The sequence below is a fragment of the Trematomus bernacchii genome, unplaced genomic scaffold (assembly GCF_902827165.1).
Source record: "Trematomus bernacchii unplaced genomic scaffold, fTreBer1.1, whole genome shotgun sequence".
NCBI lineage: Eukaryota > Metazoa > Chordata > Actinopteri > Perciformes > Nototheniidae > Trematomus > Trematomus bernacchii.
In genome coordinates, this window is record NW_022987593.1 from 7,121,503 (window position 1) to 7,143,119 (window position 21,617).

Genomic DNA, 21,617 nt, shown 5'->3' on the forward strand with positions numbered 1-21,617 from the left:
CAGTATGTGCAGATAGAAAAACGTCAAGCCCTTTGGCTAAATATAAGTTAGCTTAACCCTTATGTTGTGTTCGGGTCTCCCGTGACCCGTTTCAAGTTAAAATTATATAATAACTACGCTCTAATTTTCGGAACAAGGCTTCATGATATCCTCCACAACAGCTATATAAACACTACAAAACAGATTTTGACCATTTTTGCCAAGTCTGAAGGTCTCTAAAAAAAAGTGTATAATTTGCTGTTCGGGTCTGGGAAGACCCAGCAGAATTGTTGTGGGTCACTCGGGGTCAGATTGGCCCAATCAAAATTCATCTTTGACTTTAGACGCCCCACCCCCACCTCCTTCATCCACTGTAACAATCATTTCAAACTTTTTTTGGGGAGATTGTATTCTAATAGTCTATTATAGTCAGATAACGTAATGATCCACTGTCTTCACTATAGGGAATATATTGAGTGAATTGAATCACACGTTTTACTTAAATATGTGGTGTAATATGTTTTGGGGCCATAAAATAAAATTACAACAGGATTGTACGGTTATGAATGCATAATAAGTTAGTTATGATGTAGTTAAAACAATATTGGATGATAGTCATTCTTTTTGAGTGTTTTGGACTGAGATAAATCATGGGTCAAAATTGACCCGCGAACACCATGAACGGTAACAGCTTTCGAACACAACACAAGGGTTAAATAAAAAATAACACTACATTTTGTATCATTTGTGATGCCTATTTGAGGACAAAAACAAACACGACTTCCCTTCAGCCTTAAGGAGTTAATTCCTTGTCAGCACTGTTGTGGGTTTACAGTACATATAAAGGATGATAAATGATCTTGTTCACAGTTGGAAGGCAGCTAATGGAGCAGGCAGGCTTGTTAGACAAAAGGCACTTTAACAAGGACATGAGAGACACAAAGGACATTGAAGTGTTCCTGAATTAACTCATCCTTCACAAGATGACGGATTTAACATTTAGACTGTGAGAGGTGTCGTATTGTTAAATAAATACATGATGTGAGAAGGATTTCAGTCACTCCTTCAAGCCTGTCTAATGATGGCAAAACATGACTACTGACGTTGTGATTTATCTGTGAAGCAATAAATATACAGATAAAAGGAGGTGTAGGTAAAAGCTGTAGAATATTTATTTTAATGACATGTCATTTTGGCTGGATTGATTCAGTTGTATTGATGCTTTAACTGTAAATATCTGAACAATTGGATGATAGGATGTCAGTTGGGTTTTATTAAAGACTTGGTGTTGATGTTTCTCCACCATGACACCTGCATATTTATTCTCTTTAATTTATCTAGACCCCTAAATGTGACACTTGGCCACTAGCTGTCTGGAAAAGAGATGCAGTGTATTGAAAAGAAAGAAAGAAAAAATAAGTTAATAAGTGCCCAAACAACTAATAAGATAACCAACTGAAGGCTTGATGATAATTAAAAAAAAACACTATCAATAATTGAGGCCTATTGAAGTAAGATTGTATTTGTTGAAAATATAAATAACACATATCTGACGTTTATCCAACAAAGGATACCAAGACCTAATGAGAAAATATTCAAAAAAAGGAATTTACTTTAAAATGTATGACTACATACTTGATGGTTTATTGGAGAGTACAGTAAACATGTGCATCACTGCAGTGACAAAATAAACACCATAAAAAATTACTTTCACAACACTGGCAACCCATATGTTATGGTGTTATGGCAGCTTCAGGTACTGTGTTTTGCCATTTTGCTTGACACTGTCTTCAGTGGGCCTTTTGCAAGTACTTATGGGCTTAACCACTCATCTCTCTCAGTACAAGTTATGACTGTTTAATCCCATCAACAACAGGGATAGCTGTCAAAGTATCATTGAATTTGACGAAATGACAGAGGGAGTGGGATTCAGTTTAGGCAGGCTAAAATGTTGAATCATGACTTCTGAAAACCCCACAGGCTAACTTCCTTTAAGCTTACAATACTTTTTCTAACAAGATTAATCCTCCTTACTCTGCAGTAACTTTCCTCAAGCACAGCAACACAGGGAGTTTCACTAAGACAGAACAGTTTCTCTCCTGCGTCACATGAGTTATTATGGTGAGTGTGGCTGAGTTTTGGGCGTATCTTAGTTTTCTTTTTTCAGTTGGATGATTGAGTTCCTACCATTTGAGTTTTACTGCACTGAGCAGATAACACAAGCCAGTGTCTAATTTATTTTACTTCTTGACAGTGTCCACAGATGATTTATAAGCTCCTGTCACAGACTCCTGATTGGGTCCTTCCTGTTAAACAAGGCAGCATTAGCATAAACATATGAGGACACCGTTGTCGAGGTCAGCCCCCTGCGCACCTTACCGGTTGATTGGTGTTACTATTTCTGTATTTGAGATAAGGGTGCCAGAGGGTGTCAGAGGGTGTGTGTGTGTGTGTGTGTGTGTTGTTTTTGTTTCTCTACTGCTACATATTGTTGTGCACCAAAAAACCTAATCAAATTCCTTGTAGTCCCATGTGAAAACCTAGAGTCCTAGACCATAGGCTTTGTACACAAAAAAAACTGTAACTGTCTTCCAAAATATGAGGATAAGAAACACCTTACAATTGAATGCAATCTAGTTGTATTAGCACTTCTATTAGAAAGTTCAAGAAAAGTATGTATTTTTTTATGGGACTCTTGCATTAGAGTACAATCTAACATTGATTGATGATTTTATTGTATTGCAGAGTACAAGTGTTTGTCACATTGGCACCCTATGAATCATTTGTTGTAAGTATGAAAAAGGTAGTGTGGTAGATTTAGGCTGGAGACAGAGACTGATTCAGAGCGATAAACGCACAGCACACTCAATATTGATCTGGACTGAATGGTCGGATGAGAATCGGAAAAAAAGTTGATTGAGCCTCCACAGCCACCGTACTTGTTGTGAACTAGGAACAAGCAGCCGGGCTAACCACTAGCTAAGCAAAGCAATGGCTGAATATTCTCACGTTAAAAAAACCAAATTGGTTTTGAAAGGTCTTAAAAAAGGGTAAGTGTTTATTTTAATGAGTAACATTAATCGCTTGTGTCTGCGGTGTTATTCACGGCTTGCTAGCTGTGTTTGTATAACCAAAGCTAAAGCTAGCTGATGCTAACACGTTAATTTAAATAAGCAGTCTTAAACTTTTAACAACCAGCATGGTGACAAAGGCTGCTAAACATCTTCAATCTCACTCGGCTGTTTGCAACTAGCTCAAAAACACGTTAGCTCCTTGTTTAACTCGTTGGCTCTCTAATAAATCAAAGTGTTTTATTTTTGAATAAACGAATTGCCCCAAAGTAACTTTAACGTTAGTTCAACATCCAAAGTAAAGTTAGATAACCTCAGTTCAACAATTTTGTCTCGGAAGAGCATAAAAAAACGTACCGTTTAATTAAAGTCTGTCAAAACCATAGACTAAGTCTGTCAAAACCATAGACTGTATATATAAAGGTCAAAACCCATGAATACAGTCAGTACCAGATGTCAAATAGTACTGCTAAATGATAAGACACATGAGATCAACTCCATACGTAAAAATAGACATCAGTGCCACACAACTTAGCTTTATATGTCATTAATGTTTTTGATTTGAGGCACTTCTGAGTTTCTTAATTAGAGGTAATAATTAACAATAAGTATTTTTGCAGCACAACTAATTTATTTAGAGACCTCCAGTGTTTTAACCTCTCACCTCGCTGCAGTGACGTTCAGGGACATAACTGTTGTGTGTGGTTACAGCTGAGATAGCATTCACTTTCAATCAGAGAGGCGTTTTTCATCTTAAAAAGCTATTCATATATCAGTTATTTCTCGTTGATTTTAAGAATATTGCAGTTGTATTCACAAGGACAACGTATTCCTCTTCCATGGATGAATTTGCTAACCTGAATTTTTCATTTTTTTCACAGGAAAAAGAAGAAGAATAAAGATAAGAAGAGTAAAGAGGGAGAAGAAGAAGAAAAACCTGATATTGTTTGTATGTCTATCTACTGTTTGTCAACAATATTGCAGACCAAATATTTTTGATATCCTCTTAATGGTCCCATTAAGCTGTGAATATACTTGTAGCATGCAATGTTGGTGGGCGGGACAAATGAATACAGACATATTTCTCATTCTGGTATCTGCATATACAAATCAGCCAATAATAACACAATCAGTGCCTTGAATGTTAAAGGTCACCTATTATGCAAAATCCACTTTTTCATGACTTTTATACATAAACATGTGTCCCCTCTGTGTAAAGAGATTCTGAAAGTTTCAGGAAAAAAGACCCCCTCTCTTTTTGTCCAGAACCATTTATATAAAAACCTGGTTGAAAATGAGCTGATCAGATTTTGGCCACTTTATGATGTTATAACGATGTTTTGGCTTGTCACCAATCACCAACCAAGGTAACACCTTATCACCTGAATCTCCTCCTAGAGCACCATTGTGTTCTTTTTAACCAAATATCGATGCCCCTTTCACACCAACGCAACTCCGGTTCAAGCTCCGTGCTAGAGCTTTTCTGGTTCAGAACCGGTTCTTCGGTTTAGCGCCGGCTCTTTTCACACCGCTCAGAGCCCGACTGGTGCTGCCGCTGCTGCGTCATGACGTCACAGTTTACGTCGCTGAGTTTCTCCCCAACGCCGGAGCTCACCTCACAATAACAACGGGCCGGGGACTGCGTTGCTTTTAATCATACGAAGCCAGATTAAATTAAATAACGACTTCTCCAACCTTATACTTTTCTCCAGAGTGCCGTGGTTCATTGTTTATTAATGTGTTTCAGCGGCATTTACCGACCGCTGCAGTGCTGGCCGGCTGCTCTTCCACGAGTGTATTCTCCCGTTAGCTCCGGGTTAGCTCACACGGCTCTAAAGTATTCACTGTCTGACTGTCACACAAGCAGCTGATACATATCCCCAGTTCCCCTTAAGTGAATGTGTGTCAGTCTGAATTGACGCTGTTTGGTGTCAGTCTGAATTGACGCTGTTTGGCATCACAACGCTGTTATGAAAGTTTCTCTGGTATAACATGGGTGATGTTAGCATAGCAACCGAAGCTAAACTGACTACTTGCTAAGCAGTTTTCTACAGGCACTTTTTACCGACGTATTTTTCATTATGATTCTACTTGTGATAGTCGGACATGACAACCTGTGCAGCCCATGTATTGATTCCATCCGATAGCTGCTATAATAACAAACAAAACGTCTGCCTGCTCTCCACAATGATCAATAACAGCGAACGGATGGTCAAAGTAAGGTACAAATAAACAGAATCACACGAAGCCTGGTTAGTGTTGCCTGACTTTATAAAGTGTGTTTTTTTTAACAAGTGTGTGGTTGCATTCTAGTTACTTTGCTCAGCACTACTGCTTGTTACAACTTTTATTTGCCGTACTCGCCTTAAGTGTTAGCTCAGGTTAATCTCGCCCCCCTCCGACGTAAGCGTGACGTATGCGGTTCTTACTTCTAGACGGACAACTTTTTGGTGCTCGAAACGAACCGGATTCCGGAGCTATGACGCTGCTCCGCTGCGGTGTAAACAGGAAAACCCGGTGCTTTTCAAGCACCAGCACCGAACCGGCCCTGAAACACCGTTGGTGTGAAAGGGGTATCAGAGGGGTGTGGGGAGTGGCTCCTTATTTTAATTTAAAGTAACAGACAGAGAATCAGCACTTTTGAAACAGGGCTGAAACAGAGGGGATTATGGGATGCTGCAATGATCTGTTTGGTATTTGGAGCCGAACACTTCAGAGACATGTTTTGTATATATCTGAGACCTATAATATATTGATGTAAAACAGTATAATAGGGGACCTTTTAAAAGAACTAGAGTTTTCTGAGTGAAATATGCTCCTTCAAGCTTCTGTGGCTTTAAGCCCACAGCAGCTTGGAGTGTCATTTCACCTCATGACATGTGTCCCTCTGCTCGCCAGGTGGCTGGTGGTGCGTCAGCAACTTCGGGGACATCACTGGATCGGTTGCCATAGAGATGCAGAACTTCTCGTACATCCATGCCCTGGACAGCGGGCTCTTCACAATCGGTGCACCGCACAAAGGTAAGAAGACGGTTTCAGGCTCCGGGTCACTCGCACAGCTCTGGGGACTTTTACTCACTTTGATCACTTTTTCTCAGCACAGTAACACTTTTCTATATTGAGGGGAATAGTTGAAAGAGGGAGTGCATCCTCAAATCTAAAATACATGATGTCCTCTTGCCTGTTGTGCTATTTCTATCTAGATTAATTATCATGGATAAAATAATTAACTGATTAATTCATAATGAAAATGATAGTCAGTTGCAAAACATTTATTTGGATTGACACATTAATTTAATATTTGATATTACATTTTGTATTGAACTGCCATAATGTAATATCTACTGATATATGTAGCACACAGAAAAAGAGTGGGGCTTTACCTGGAAGACATTGAAAATAAGGATTATAATGCCAAATTAGCATTTTCATTTTGCTGCATTTTAGATGAACTCCTTTATGTGCCCACTAATGCTGTGGCTGTACAAACTTGAAAGACCTCATTTTGAGTGTACTCTAGGTTGGCTTCAGGTGTTTCTTTTGCCTTCTGCCCCAAAATAAGTAAGTATTTAAGTAGTAAATCCAGACAGCGGACTAAAAAAGCTGAACAGGGGTTGAGTTAAGGGTAAGGACGGAGCTAGTTTTCACTCACTTCTGCCTCTGGGCATACTGAGGGAGTGGTGCTCACTGAAGGAAACACTACTCACAATTAATTCAGTCCACGTTTTGTGAGAACCAGAGGAAACGGCTGGGAGATTGAAACATCCCAAATCCCTTAGTGGGTCCTCATCCTCTCCATGCACATAAACCCATTTATAGGAGATGAAAGTGGATACGAGCTAGCAGTATAAAGGGAGAGATTAGAGATTTCCCCTCGCTACTGGTTATTTCCTGCACAGACGCCCTGCTGTGGACGATGCAGCGTCTCACTGAAAGAAAGTGTTCACATTCTTCTTCAGGTCAGAGGACCATGCTGATGTTCTCTTAGCCACTCCAAGGGTCGCCACATGACATATTTCAAAGATAATCAGCCTTTGGAAGAAGCAGCTTGTGTCACATTTTACCTTTACTTTATTAATGCTTTCCTTGTTAATGTCTTGCAGACTCAGCTCTCCTCTGACCTGTACACATTGAGCTTAACTTTGAATTATTCTAAAGGTCGCAAGTGACCTAATCACAGACATGTCACTTTTAGGAAATCATGAGGAACCCAGGAGACCTCAGTGTGAAAGAAAGCATTTAAATGCAACACAATACTTCCTTCCTTATCTTATTCTAAATGTGTCAGTGCTGATGAAATGGACCCAGACCCCCACATCACTACTTAGCAGAGGGTTTGCATTATTAATTAAAATAAGTGCATTACTTAAACATGAAACAGGTCTTTAGTATAATTACCCTATGAGAAGAGATTAGGCACATTTTGATGATGGCACATTAAAGTTACACAGTAAATAATTTAGTTAGTCAATTGTTTATTGTCTGATAAATAAAGATCAGAGTTTGGTTACGGGTCAATCATCCCACATTACAAGATTTATAACTTTGCTGCCTGTTACAACTTTATTGGTGTGTTTAAGAGGTAGAGAGGAGCCTCATTTATACAGGGTTCTTACGGTCATTAAAAACCTGGAAAAGTCATGGAAATTCAAAATGCAAATTCCAGGCCCTGGAAAAGTCATGGAAAACAATATTTTTCCCAAAGTTTTGGAAAAGTCATGGAAATTTAACAAAAATTGCATCAAATATAATTTATATTTTATCTAATCGCCAAAATAGTAATACTATAATGATAATAAATACTGTATCGTATAGTAATGAAACGTAAAATGGCATTTAACTGACGAGGTATTTTGCTGGTGATAGATTTTAGTTGCTTTAGCGTGTAGAAGCTAGTAAGCCTATTTGATTTGTTTTAGATAGGCACAACATGTTTCATATGCAGACCTTATTTTCCTGTTCCATGTTAAAATAAACAATGTTCAGTGGTACCGCTGAGAAAGAGTAAATGTTTTGGTCATGGAAAATTAGGTAAAGGTCCTGGAGAAGTCATGGAAAAGTAATTGAAAATCATTGGTGAAAAAGTGTATGAACCCTGTTTATAACTAATCGGAATTTTAATAAAAATCTGTGTATGGACCAATATAAAGACAAAGCAATACTAATAACTGTAAAATCTCTTAAATGTAATCCTTGTTTATTTAGAGGATGAAGGACCTGACCCTCCAGAACAGCTGACAGCCGTCAAGGTCTCAGACACGAGGTGAGGAAGAAGATACAAAGTGTGCAGAGTATTTACATCCACAGATAATCCTTTAGATGTACTACCTCACTTCTGCAAGGACTTTTTATTGTGTTTAAATGTACGAGAGTAATTTACCCTCTCCTCATGGAGGTGCTGCCCATTCTGGAGCCATGGCTTCAGTTGTGCATCTCAAATTAACTCTCTTATAAGTGTTAAACTTTTATTTGTTTACCACCTTTTGTGAAGAGTTGCTACAAAAGATGCTTAACAATACAATGAAAATGCCAACAACATATATTAATTCACAAGGTTGAAATAATAGGTCATTTCATTTTGTGTAAAAGACGTTACATATAGTAAACCTTTCTTGTTATGAAGAGATAATAGTATTGAAAAGCCATACAAATTAAGCTTATCGGCTTTAAAAATGTTTTATCAAATTCTGTGTTTGGTCTTTTGAGGCAGTGAGTGTTTGACTGCCGTCGTCAAATGTAATGTGGTAATGTTTTGCCGTTGCAGGATAGCCTTAAAGTCTGGATATGGCAAATACCTGGGCATCAACTCAGATGGTCTGGTGGTGGGCCGCGCCGATGCCATTGGCTCCAGGGAACAATGGGAGGTGGTCTTCGAGGGAGTGAGTGGATCTTTTTTAAGTTTCTCCTGATCTGAGTGCATTTGTAGATTTAACCCAGCAGGTCCAATGGGATAAAAAAAGAAAAGAAGATGGTCTCAAACACAGGGGGATCCACCGTAGATTTAAGACTTGATTACAGACAGTAGAGAGAGATGACAGGAAACTGGTAATCAATGAGGTCAGAAACAAACCATGGACATTAGATAGGATAGTCTTATGAGTTAGTGTTTTATCCCCATTGATGAAATAATATTTGAATGTTGTTTGTATTATATCTGATGACTACTCATTTGTTTAGCATAGATCCTTACATTCCAAATTGTAATTGCTAAATGACTACGGACCCATGTCCCCCACTTCTTTACAGTTTATATTTGTTATTGTCCTCTATAAAATGGGATTATTGAGTCAACCTATGGGCTAGATACTAAATGATTTTGTCTTTATGGTGTGTTTCAAACTGTATACATGGATATGAAAGTTAATGTATTCTCCTAACTTTTTCTAATATGATGAACTAATTTGGGCTTAGTGGGCAGTCATCTTCAGAGCTACTTACAGTAAGCTACTTAAGTTGTTATCCAAGCAAAAATGTCAACATTTCCTTGGGTTCAGCTTCTTAAATTTGACAATTAATACCTTTCTTGTCATATATCATAATAAACCGATTAAGCAGGATTTGTACCGTGTTTGAAATAATAATGAAAAAAATTGGGATGGGCATTTTGACGTTGTGTTGACATGGCCATTGTAAATTGTACGATAAATTGCACATTGATTGATGATGAAAATAGTCTTTAGTTATGGATAATGCATTAAGAACAACTCTTGTTAAGATGTATTTCTAAGTGCAAAAGTTCTCCATGGATTCCCATAAACAACTTTAATTGGTTGAAATAAATAAACATATGCTTTGCAGTTGAGGCACATCATGAACAAAGGGACACTTTTTGTATCGCTGTCCCGTGCCTTTCACGGCTCGCCTCATGGCAGATTGGAGAGAAATAACACTTAGCTGCAGTCATGAGCGATGAATTCATTATGCAGAATGCATTTACCTTATCACTTTAGCGCACTGCTCGCTTTGATGCTTTGTTGAACCTATAAACAACCTGCCCGGCACAACCTTGAGACTCTTTTACATCAAAAATGAGGCAACCTTTCATGCCTGTCACAACAACCAATCCCACTGCAATTCTATCTAATCTACTGCCCCCTCCTCTGTTTTCCTTCTGTTCTGCCTCAGGGTAAAATGGCTCTCCTGGCAGCAAATAGCTGTTTCATCTCCTACAGTGAGAGCGGGGACCTCGAAGCCAAGAGCAAGACAGCAGGGGAGGGCGAGATGCTGAAGGTGATGTGTAAATTGTGTTCTTCCACAAGGTTGCACGTTAAGCCTTTCATTTTAAGCATGCAATCTCTGTGGGGTCCTGACTGTTGAGATGGAAGGGGTAGATGTTCGTGACCTCTCTCCGGGGGGTTCAAGGTATTTATATTTAATGCAAATCTTCTCTCTCTTTGTTTTTTTTTACCTGAATGATAATCAGATCCGATCAGGTGTGGAGCGAGAGGTCAAGCGTAAAGATGACATTGCAGAAGAGGACCGGGGCAACGTGAAGACATGCGAAGTCACTTATGTGTACGTAACCTCCGCTTTGTTTAACTTGATAACAAGCAGCTCAATCAACAACAAATGAAGGAAACCTATGATGGCTTCTCTCTGAATATAACTTCCTAATAACTGCCTGACATTCTCTGTTAGGTTCAGTAGACCCTTTGTGCTGCATATAGTGTGAAATAAGAGCCAATCGGAAGCTTTTTTTACCCAAGTGCTATCAGATAAAGTGACGAATACAAAGCCCTAAATAGGAAACAAATATCATACATAAATATTCCTGGCAAGCCCGGGGAAAAGGCCATGGATGTATAAAGAGAAAGGCATCAGGAGCAAGAGGGACGGTAAATGTTGTGTTGACTTTAAATATATTAACAGTCTTTATACAGAATTGCACCACCTTTAACTCTTCTTGCCTCTAAAATAGAAGTCGTCTGATAGGGTTCGCAGTTTGACATTAATGTGTTTTAAGGGGGTCACAAGCATAGTAAAGGTTTGCTGCTCTACAGTCAAATGAACCACTTTCAACAGTACAACAACTCGGCTTCACAAATTACCAGAGTGTAACCACCTCCTCTCTGCCAAAAACAATTACAAGTTTTACAAACATTATCTTTGAAACTTGTTCAAGGATTCAGGGGATTTATTCTCATAACATTACATGCCATCAGAGCATTTGCGTACAATGAGAATTGGTGTCTTGGGTGCACTCTATTTATACACAGTATTTCATTTTATTTATTCACAAGTTTAAATACAAATACACGTACAGCCATAAGACATAATGGAGACATGTTAGATGGGATACCCTGATAAGCTATAGGAAGACACTAAACCGAAAGTATTTACATTACATATTACATATACAATATATATATATTAATTGTACACAGCTATCATACAGTGTTATATACATACAGACTCACATAGAAAAAGTAATTAAAATGTGATTTAAATTCATGGAAAAATGTATAGTTGTTATCGAATTACTTACATCGGTATTTTGGTAAAGTGATAATTGGTACTATAATGTTTCATAAAGACTCCATCTAGCAAATTAGATGTTGTTTTGAAATGCTTTATGTTCCTATTCAAAAATAGAGAACTTATTATGCAGCACATGGAGTATCTCTTGTATTTCTTTATCCTGCTGTTTTAAACCCTGGAGGTGGCTTTTGCCTTTAAGCTGTTGTCACATTGTGTGTCAATAATTACACTTTGATAGCAGCCTGATGTGTTGTAGTTTGAGCAGTAAACCTTCCAGCCTCCTTTGGTATGAGTACTGAAGCACTTTGTTTTGATTGAGGGGGAAATTGATGGTGATATCCTTCCCATTATCTTCCCATTGTGTCAGAAAGCACCGGCAAGACTTTGACAACAAAATCGCAGTGTGTGAGAGGACAGGGTTGAGTTACCGCCTCATCAGTCCCACGCCTTTTAAAGATGCAATTGATGGTCTCCTGTTAGAGTTGGAAGAGAAAGTAGGCAATCCCACATTTCAGCTTCCGATGCTGGAAGTGTTTTATACACGGGCCCGCCTGTAGCCTATTAAGTTCTAGGCAATATGTTTGAAAAGCTTTTTTGCTTGGCATGCTTTGGATCGTGTTCCTGCTCTATTATTTCTTTTAGATGAATGCTGGGGAAATGGACTCATCATGTTGACATGTTGATAATAGCTGCCCTTGAGCCTGCGTCTTGATGTAGTGTTTAGCGTCTAAAAGGCCTTTCAGGATGGAGTGCAGCCCGGGAATCATAAAACACAGGCAGAGCAGAGAGACTAAATATCAAGGAAGTTTCTGACTAGATGCCTCAGTTTGTTACGGCACTTCTGTGGTAGATATGTGAACGCATTATTAAGATTGCTTATATTACAATAACAGATTATTTTAAGATGCCCCATGCTCATTTACATGTTCATGAAGGTTCACACTGACAAAGGGAGGATTAAGTCCTCACACAGTGCAGTGGTACCTTTTTTTACATATATAATTAAGCTGAAATTTGAATAGTAAAAACATTTCCACTTTTTAATTGGTAGTACATTATATGTTGATTTGTGGCAGCTAGTCAGATTAGACATTAAGCTTTAGTATTTAGCTGCTATTTTCAACATTTAGATACTCAGGCTTATTGTTTGGATTTTATTGTTACCGTTAGCTTCTATCGCCTCAGCGTCAGTCCTCAAAAGAGGATTAGTTGTAATTATTTTATGTATTTTGAGGGGGAGTCTGTTTATTTGTGTTGGGTTCTGGTGTTAAGTCATTTGCCTTTGCTTATCCTTTTTTATTCTTATTAATGTCTCTGTGTGATTTGCAGGAAAAAGTTTCAGAGTTTTCAAGATCGACGGCTCAGGGTTAATGAAGGAGACTCCTCCGAGCTCAAGAAAGCCAGAACGGATGGGAAGTTTCACGAACAATTGCTCGACAGGTGAGAAAATAAGCTCATTAGATGTTTATCTCAAACTCTGATTTGTTCATTCAGGTATTAAGGAAACATATACACGAAAGAACAGTTGAGCTGCTAATTCCTAGTTTTCACTAATGGTATTCAAGTTGTGCTAAATAAAAAATCCATCAAACCGTGAAATACTAGGCTAATGAAAGATTGGCACTTGAGTTTAATTTCTGAGGATTAATACAAACACACTTTATACAACATTTTTGAAAATGTGAAAATAACAAATTGCAATGAAATGTTCTTAAATATGTTTTCTTTAAATAAAAAAAAACTATACAAAGCTGCACATGTACTTAAAGGTGGGGTAGGTAAGTTTGAGAAACCGGCTCGAGATACACTTTTTGTTATATTCCATGGAATGCTCTTAACATCCCGATAGCAATGAATATCTTAAGTGCTTTGACAAAAAATCCATAAAAAAAATGTAATCTGTGGAAGACGTAGTACTGTAAAAAGCACGACCAATCATTTTAGCCGGCCCGGCTAAAATAACTGGATGGCCTACCTGCCTGTCAGCCTTCCATCTGTGCACAAACTTATCTCGTGCCCTCATTGGTCATGTGCACGTTCGTGTGTGTTGGAGGAGGGGCTCTGTAAGGAAGTGGCAGATTTTTTCCGGTTGTGTTTTTTCAAATTCTAGCGCACTCGAGCTGGTTTCTCCAAAATTACCTACCCCACTTTTAATGTAACTCTATTAAAACCCAAAAAGCTATTATTTATACCAACACTATATTAGGCACATAGACATGAAATGAATTATCATAACAGAAAAAAGATCGAATGCTCAGTAACAACACTGACTGTAACATGTCTTTCCTCTCATTACAGGAGAAGCAAAATGAAAGCAGACCGCTACTGCAAGTGAAGACTCTACTTTTAATTTCTTTGCTACGGTCTTCATTTTTAAATGTTTTATCATTTGATGTGACATTTAATGATTTTCCTATTTTTTCTTTTTTTAATAAAATTACATGGTCAAATGAGTTGTGTTGGTTGCTTATATTTAATTCATCCTAATGGTGACAATAAAATAATTGTGTTCACCCATTGGCAAATTCTGTAAATAAATAAACGTATTCTTTGTATCAGTGATTTAGTAAGTAAAAGAACCAATACAGCAACTTAAAATAAACATACATGTAAGATTCCAATAAAAGTCCTACTATCATATGCCAAAGAACTTAAAGTGGACCTATCATGCTATATTTGAATAATATAGTGTAGGACCATACCTATATAAGGCATATTTATACTTTTTTTTTTTCAAAATACCAAACATCATGCATTTTAGCTGTCCTGACATCCTGACGTCAGGACAGTGTTCAAATCTGGATCAGTTTTTATCAGATCCGTTGCAGCCCCTTTTTTAGAGATTTGGGTATGGAGGGAAATAGAGATGGTTGTGTTTTCTGACACTTGGTGAGTTCCCTGGAACACCGGGGACACATATTCATGTATAAAAGACGTACAAAAGTGCATTTTGCATGATAGGTCCCCTTTAAAGGATCAAAAGTAAAAGATCTTGTTTTACAGGCTGATGCCCCTGTGAGGGATTTATAATTATATTGTTAATACTTAATACCTAAAGTTTGGTATACAGTGATCCACTTCAAAGTATTACAGAATTAATCAGAGGGGTTATGGGGTGCAAAAAAAGAAAAACAAAGTTCTGCTACACACATTTTACTTATACTATTTTTGTCAAAGTAGATAATGTATTACTGTAATATGAGCATATTTTTGGAATAAAATGTGGTTGTAAAAGATAAAAGACAAACAGTATTTGTATGTGTAGTGAGCACTAATTCTGACATTGATTTCTGTGATTCGTCTACCACAATTTTCATTAAATAAATCTTTTTTTTAGTACATATCTATATATATATTTATATATTTTTTTGTTTGTAATTCTTGTTCTTTATTGTACGAACAATGTGGAATTATGTTACTTCTGTTTGAAGTTGTAAACAGTATGTTGACTGCAGTGTCTTCACATTTTTGGTCACACAATGTGGTATACAACATGTTCATAAATGCAAATTCAACAGTAAAATAATGTTGTTCAGTTTTTATTTCCTAAGGGTTTGGAGAGTAATATATCATCAAAAAAGGCTAACAAGAAACGTTTTATGTATAGTAATCGTTTTAAGTCTGATATGTACTGTTGCATTAATTTAAAAACGTGTTATTAAAAGTAAATGTACATTAATAAGCAAAACGACAGGAAAATATACATTAAGAGACTCTTTTAGTAGGGATGCAGGTGTCACAGGAGGAAACAATCATAATCAACCATCTGACCGGTCATGTTATTATGTTAACTTCTGCGTGGAAGCAACCATTGCCGATCTGTTCTGAGGGGTATTTATGTCAATGATTACTCTATTTGTCGCAGCCTCTGGCGTTCATGGCAAATGAAAGAAACTTCTTTAGATGTTTTAAAAGATAATCAAAATGCATGTGTGTAATCACTCCGTTATTTTTTACAAATCGCGTTTTATGTCTCATTAAGAGCTTTCGGCCTTCCCTCTCCTGAATAAAAGAGAAGGGTCCAGCTGCAGCCGCAGCCGGTGGAGGTTGAACCTGTAGGAAGTTGTACTTCCAAATATGGTCAGAAGAGAGCGCGTCCAACACGTGAGACGCTGACGCAAGGATATTTAATGAAACATGGAGGTTTAAGGTTTAACCTTTATATATACAGTCTATGGGTTTAACAGACAACAGACAATATAGCGCACCGAGTACAGGTAATTAACGTCTTGTGGTTTTAGATATAATTACATACTATGTAGGTCCTCGGTTGTTTGTCGATTTGGCTGTTTAGCGCAGTGTAATTGTGTTTATTTTGCTAATTTGTATTTTAAATATTAAATTTAAAGGAATGGAATACATAAATAATATATATATATATGTGTATGCTAACTGAGCGAGCATGTCCAGTTAGCATACATGCTAACTGAACGAGCATGTCAAGCTAAGAGCTAAGATATATGTATATATCTTAGCTTGACAGATGGAACAATGCATGTATTCTCATTTTTGCAAGAATCTGATTTTGTGTAAGTTTTAAATATTCATTGAAGGTGTCTTTCACATTTGAATGTTTATTTATTTAAAACATTTATTAGTTGCTATACTGTAGACATTAGGGGTGCAACGGTTCACAAACATTTCGGTTCGGTACGTACCTCGGTTTTTAGGTCACGCTTCGGTACGTTTTCGGTACAGCAGAAAAAAATGATCACAAAACATAAAATATATATATATATTTTTTAATTATTATTAAACTGTGAATAATGTATTCACTCAAATAAATACATAATATAATAAAATGAACATTAAGGTGCAGCATATCTATTAACTGAAATAATCTGTATTTGAACTTTAGCTACTGTACTAGTAGCCTACTCACAAAACATAAAATATTTGTTTTGGGTTTTTAATTATTATTAAACTGTGAATATTCACTCAAATAAATACAAAATATAATAAAATAAACATTAAGGTGCAGCATTTCGATGAACTGAAATAATCTGTACTTGAACTGTATAGTACTAGTACTCAACTAAGCAGCCAGCTTGACATTAGGCTTGTCATTGTATTTTCATGTTTTTTTTAAAAACACTGTAAAAAGAAAACCCGTAAAAAAACGGTCAAAGTACTGGTAGCAGCGGCTGCCAAACAAAAACCCTTAAATTAAAGTAAAATACTTTAACTGAAATAAAGTGCAAAAGCCATTAATTTACGGGAATTGTCCTTAAAGATGTTTCCTCTTTTCAAAATCCATTGTCTTAAAATGTTACATTCAAATACCTTAAATAAAGTTCTGATGAGAAAAACAGTTTTTTACATTTTTTTTTATTAGATTTTTATGATCAAACACAAAAATAAATACAGAACCTAAAGTTCTACAGGTAGTGTTAACGATGCCATGATCTTAGGGCAGGAATACCGTGAACATAGTTTAACGTGACAGAGGAATAAATACACACATACACCGTCGGCTTTGCGTCACCCGGAAGTAACACGTTTTATTGCGCATGTCCCTTTTATCACAGGAATACAGGAAGTGATTAGTATAAGAGTATTAAATAAACAAATTCATATCTTACAATTCATAATTCAACACCCCCACTTACTCTTATACTGCACAAATTCTCAACATAAATTAAAATGTAAACACCTTGTACACTTGCACAATAACACAGTGTTTTAAACTTCTGGGGTTATTTACATTCCAAACAAATACTTTACAAATGTCTCACTTTTGACCTTTGTTGCAGGCTTAGTGAAAATATCAGCAACCATATCAGCTGTAGGGCAATAGTCAATGGTTATCATGTTATCACTCAGTACAGTTTGAACAAAATGATACTTGATATCCACATGTTTACATCGTTGACGACATACTGGGTTCTTGGATAGAGCAATTGCACAATGGTTATCTTCAAAGATTTTCACAGGAGTATATTGACCCTCACTGTCCATGCTCTCTATTAGCTGCACAAGATACAGGGTGTTTCTCAATCGCAAGTACGCTTGCTTGGTAGCACATGTCTCCCGAGCATCTTGCTTCAGAAGCGAGGCATACTTCCTGGCATTCGGAAAACGAAGAGTGGAACAGGCTAGCAAGTGTGCAGGTGTGCGTCATATGAGAGGCCCCGCCTTACATCTTCCGCCACAGATTTGGGGAAATTGGTCCGTGCGCAAAGCATTGTGGGGATTTTAAGGACGCGAAGTCTACCCATGTGCAGCCTCGAAATTTCCCCCAAACCAAGGACGCGGCCTCGGTGGAATTCCAAGTATGCTGGACATTGGAACGGTCCTGCTGCGCCACTTGATGACGTAGCATCCTTGAAATATTGGCTTGGAAGCCAGTATCCTCGCGAGAAACGGCCCCCGTCTGTCATTTTTGATCTGTTGCCCAATCACAGTATGCAACAAGTTTCAGTTTTTCATCTTGTTGTTTAAAACATAGCTCCTGATTAGTTGTGCCCTTTAAGTACCTCAATACATGTTTAGCAGTTAACCAGTGTTGTTCTTTTGGCTCTGAAAAATTCTGTGACAGTTTATTGACTATCCAATTTAGATCAGGCCGTGTAGATGTCATTAAATATATTAAGCTGCCTACCACTTCACGATATTGTGTTGCATCAACAGCTTCACCATCATCATCAAAGTTTTGTTTCTGTTCGTATGGGGTGGACCTTGGCTTACAGTCATTCATACCAAACTTTTCCAGTATTTTTGTTATGAATTTCTGATTCATTTTTGACTCATTCTTATTTCTCCTTTTTCCTGACTAAAGTCAATGCCTAGGAAATGTTTAAGTTTCCCAAGATCCTTCATTTTGAATTTTGTGCTCAACATTTCTTTCACAGTATTAATTGTGTGAATATCATTAGCTGCGATAACTAAGTCATCCACCCAAATAATCAGAATGATCCTCTCATTTTCTATTCCTTTACTGTAGACACAGTGATCAGCTGGGTTTTGTGCAAAACTGTTCTCACAGAGATGATCATGCAACATTTTCTTCCAGTTTCTTCCAGATTGTTTTAACCCATACAGTGATTTATTCAGCTTGCAGACTAGCTTTTCATCTGTGTCTGACTTGACCTCAAAACCTTCAGGTTGCTGTACATACAGCTCACAATCAATTGGAGCATGTAAATACGCAGTTTTAACATCCATCTGATGTAGGTGTAAGTCATGTTGAGCTGCCAGTTGCATCAAGCTTCGTACTGATGTCATGTTTGCAGTCGGGGAAAATGTCTCCTTATAGTCTATTCCTGCCTCTTGACTATATCCCTTTGCAACATATCTGGCTTTATATATCTCAGTCTTTTCTGTGTTTTCTTTGATTGTATAGACCCATCTACCCCCCACTGCATTGTTGCCCTCTGGTAGTGTGGTCAATGTGAATGTGTCATTTTCCTTAAGATAATTCATTTCCTCCTGCATAGCATCAGTCCAGAGTTTTGACTCTGTTGAATTCATGGCCTCTTTAAAGGTGTTTGGTACATTATACACATTACTCTGTAGCAGTAGTCAATATTTACATACTTGTGGTCTTCACACTGTACTTTACATTCGTAGTCCTCTAAATACTGAGGTCTCTTCCTTTCTCTTTGGGGATAGCGTCTATTTTGACCTTCTGCTCCCTTTCCTGTCTGAGTGTTAGTGTCATCTGTTTCAGTTCGAGCCTCCTGTGTCTCTTTTGGACACGAGTCAGTCACCTGGGTTTCTGGCTTGGTGGATACAAAGGGCTGTTTTTATCATACCCTACAAAAATACCCTTCTCACACCTCGAGTCTAACTTTTCCTGCTTGTATGCATAGCATACAGATCCAAATATATTCATTTTCGAAAGGTTAGGCTTACGTCCTGTCAGCATATAATAAGGCGTCCTACACGTCTGTTGTAACATCTGTTACGTATTACAGCTGCAGTCATGACGGCATATGTCCATAGCTTCTTTGGTAAATTGCTCTCAAGAAGCATGCATTTACCTTGAGTACACACTTCACAGTTAAGGTTAGATTTATCAATCCCACCCTTAATTTTCATCCCCTCAGTGACTTTTTCCAGTTGTGACACATCATCATAGTTACAGTGACCAAGTATTTCGTACCATGTTTGAATGTCATAACATCCATAACATGCATCGTCCTCAGCTTCACAGTCCACAGTGTTTAAAAAATAAAGTCTATCATATTCCTTGATGTCAAATATTTTACCTTTCTGGTGAATCAGCTGGTTACAAGCCTGACGAAAGTTCACTGATGCTCCGTTGGCTTTCGCTGCTTTAACAGAGAAAATGTCTTGTGGATAGGACGTTATGTAGAGCGCGTCCTTCAGCGTCGCTGTCACTTGTTGTCCCTCCGTGTCTTGCAGGCAGACCTCCGCCTCTCCTTTCTTCAAAGCGACACCACTTGTTCTGGTCCCGTCAGCCAATTCAACAAAGTGGTCTTTCGGTTGAAAAGTCTCATCGAACCTTTTAAACTTGTCGATGTTCGTTATTATGTGTGACGTTGCTCAGGTGTCGACCATCAGCCCTTTATGTGTGACTCCGGTTACTGGACTGTCACGTACTTTAAAAACAAATGAGTGGTCCTCAACGTCAGTTGCTTGTTTAGCATTGTCTCTCTTTTTGCGTCTGCAGTTTGCATCTGTATGTGTGGAATTTCTGCAAAAACTGCACCACTGTCTCTCGCTGCTACGCGCACTTCGACACTCACGCGCCCGGTGCCCTTTCTGACCGCAGTTGTAGCAGGTGATATCGGGGCCATCTCTCCACTTCACCCAGCCACTCGCTTTCATAATATTATCAGATTCCTCACTCAAGTTGGCATTGTATTTTTCTGTGCTTTCATAGCTCCTCAACTTTGTTTTGAACTCACCAAAAGTTAGCTTCTCATCCCCTTGTGTAATGTGGATGGCAAACGGCCTAAAACAGATTGGCAGTCCCTTTAAAATCATGGCTATCAGCAGCCCGTCGCTAAGAGTCTCTTCAGCATTTCTCAGTGCTGTAATTGCCGTTTCGGCACGAATAATATAGTCAGTGACGCTCTCATTAGCGGTTTTCTGCAGCGACGTTAGTTCAGTGTAGAGGCTGATCACCCGTGGTTTCCCTTTCCCAGCGTAGTGGTCCCTCAATATATGTAACGCTTTTCTTCCGTTGTCCGCTGCTTCTCTCATGATCAGTGAAAGGCTTTTATCGTCCAGTACCTGGATCAATTCCGCATAGGCTTCTTCGTTTTTCTGATCATCAGCCTCATCATCCTCACCTGGCTCCTCTAGGATGGCAGCCTTCAATCCTAGCAGTCGCAGGTGACCCAAAAACGTTGTCTCCCATAACTCGTAGTTCTTCTCGTCTCCGTCGAAACACAAACAGTTCCACCGGCTTCCATGGTCCCTCCTGGGCCCATAACCTGTTGACGATGCCATGATCTTAGGGCAGGAATACCGTGAACATAGTTTAACGTGACAGAGGAATAAATACACACATGCACCGTCGGCTTTGCTTCAACCGGAAGTAACACGTTTTATTGCGCATGTCCCTTTTATCACGGGAATACAGGAAGTGATTAGTATAAGAGTATTAAATAAACAAATTCATATCTTACAATTCACAATTCAACAGGTAGAATACTGTTATTTTACAGCTTTTTTGTAACATTTTCCAATCAAACACGCTCAATAAAATGACAGCACAAAATGTTCTGTAGGGAACAATTACTATAACTATTTTAAAACTTAAAATATACAAATATTTGTAGAATTATACAACCATTAATGAATACAGCATTTAATATTTAAATATCTACTTATAAACAGTAGAAACAAAAAGTAAGTTTAATTTTTAAGATTACTTTGAAACATTCTCAACTGAAAATAACGAAAATTACAAAATGGCGACATATGTTCACATTGTCAAATTGAAGGAGCAGTGTGCAGGATTTAGTACGTCTAACAATGGGGATGTAGGTTCCAAACAATGGATAACTTGTTCACTCACCCTCCTATCCCAAGTTTGTAGGAGAATGTATATTGGCTGCAAAAAACATGAGGCCCAATCATGTTTCCTCTGTCCATTCTGCACTACTGTAGACGTGG

At 38.0% G+C, this 21,617-nt stretch overlaps 1 protein-coding gene across 1 annotated transcript; it reads left to right on the plus strand.

The window, feature by feature from the left end:
• The first annotated feature begins 2,884 nt into the window (after positions 1-2,884).
• frg1 (FSHD region gene 1) lies at positions 2,885-13,985 on the plus strand. The gene is made up of 9 exons (XM_034129251.1): positions 2,885-3,029; positions 3,932-3,999; positions 5,949-6,071; positions 8,256-8,313; positions 8,815-8,929; positions 10,176-10,280; positions 10,474-10,565; positions 12,858-12,968; positions 13,827-13,985. Exons 1-9 carry the CDS (start codon positions 2,971-2,973, stop codon positions 13,861-13,863), a joined length of 768 nt encoding a protein of 255 aa, XP_033985142.1. The 5' UTR covers positions 2,885-2,970; the 3' UTR covers positions 13,864-13,985.
• The last annotated feature ends 7,632 nt before the right edge of the window (positions 13,986-21,617 follow it).

Bases quoted from the DNA above. Each gene is read 5' to 3' on its own strand.
- frg1 (XM_034129251.1), top strand. From the start codon at position 2,971: ATGGCTGAATATTCTCACGTTAAAAAAACCAAATTGGTTTTGAAAGGT. The intron at 6,072-8,255 runs GTAAGAAGACGG...TTGTTTATTTAG, and splicing joins AATCGGTGCACCGCACAAAG to AGGATGAAGGACCTGACCCT. The intron at 8,930-10,175 runs GTGAGTGGATCT...GTTCTGCCTCAG, and splicing joins GGGAGGTGGTCTTCGAGGGA to GGTAAAATGGCTCTCCTGGC.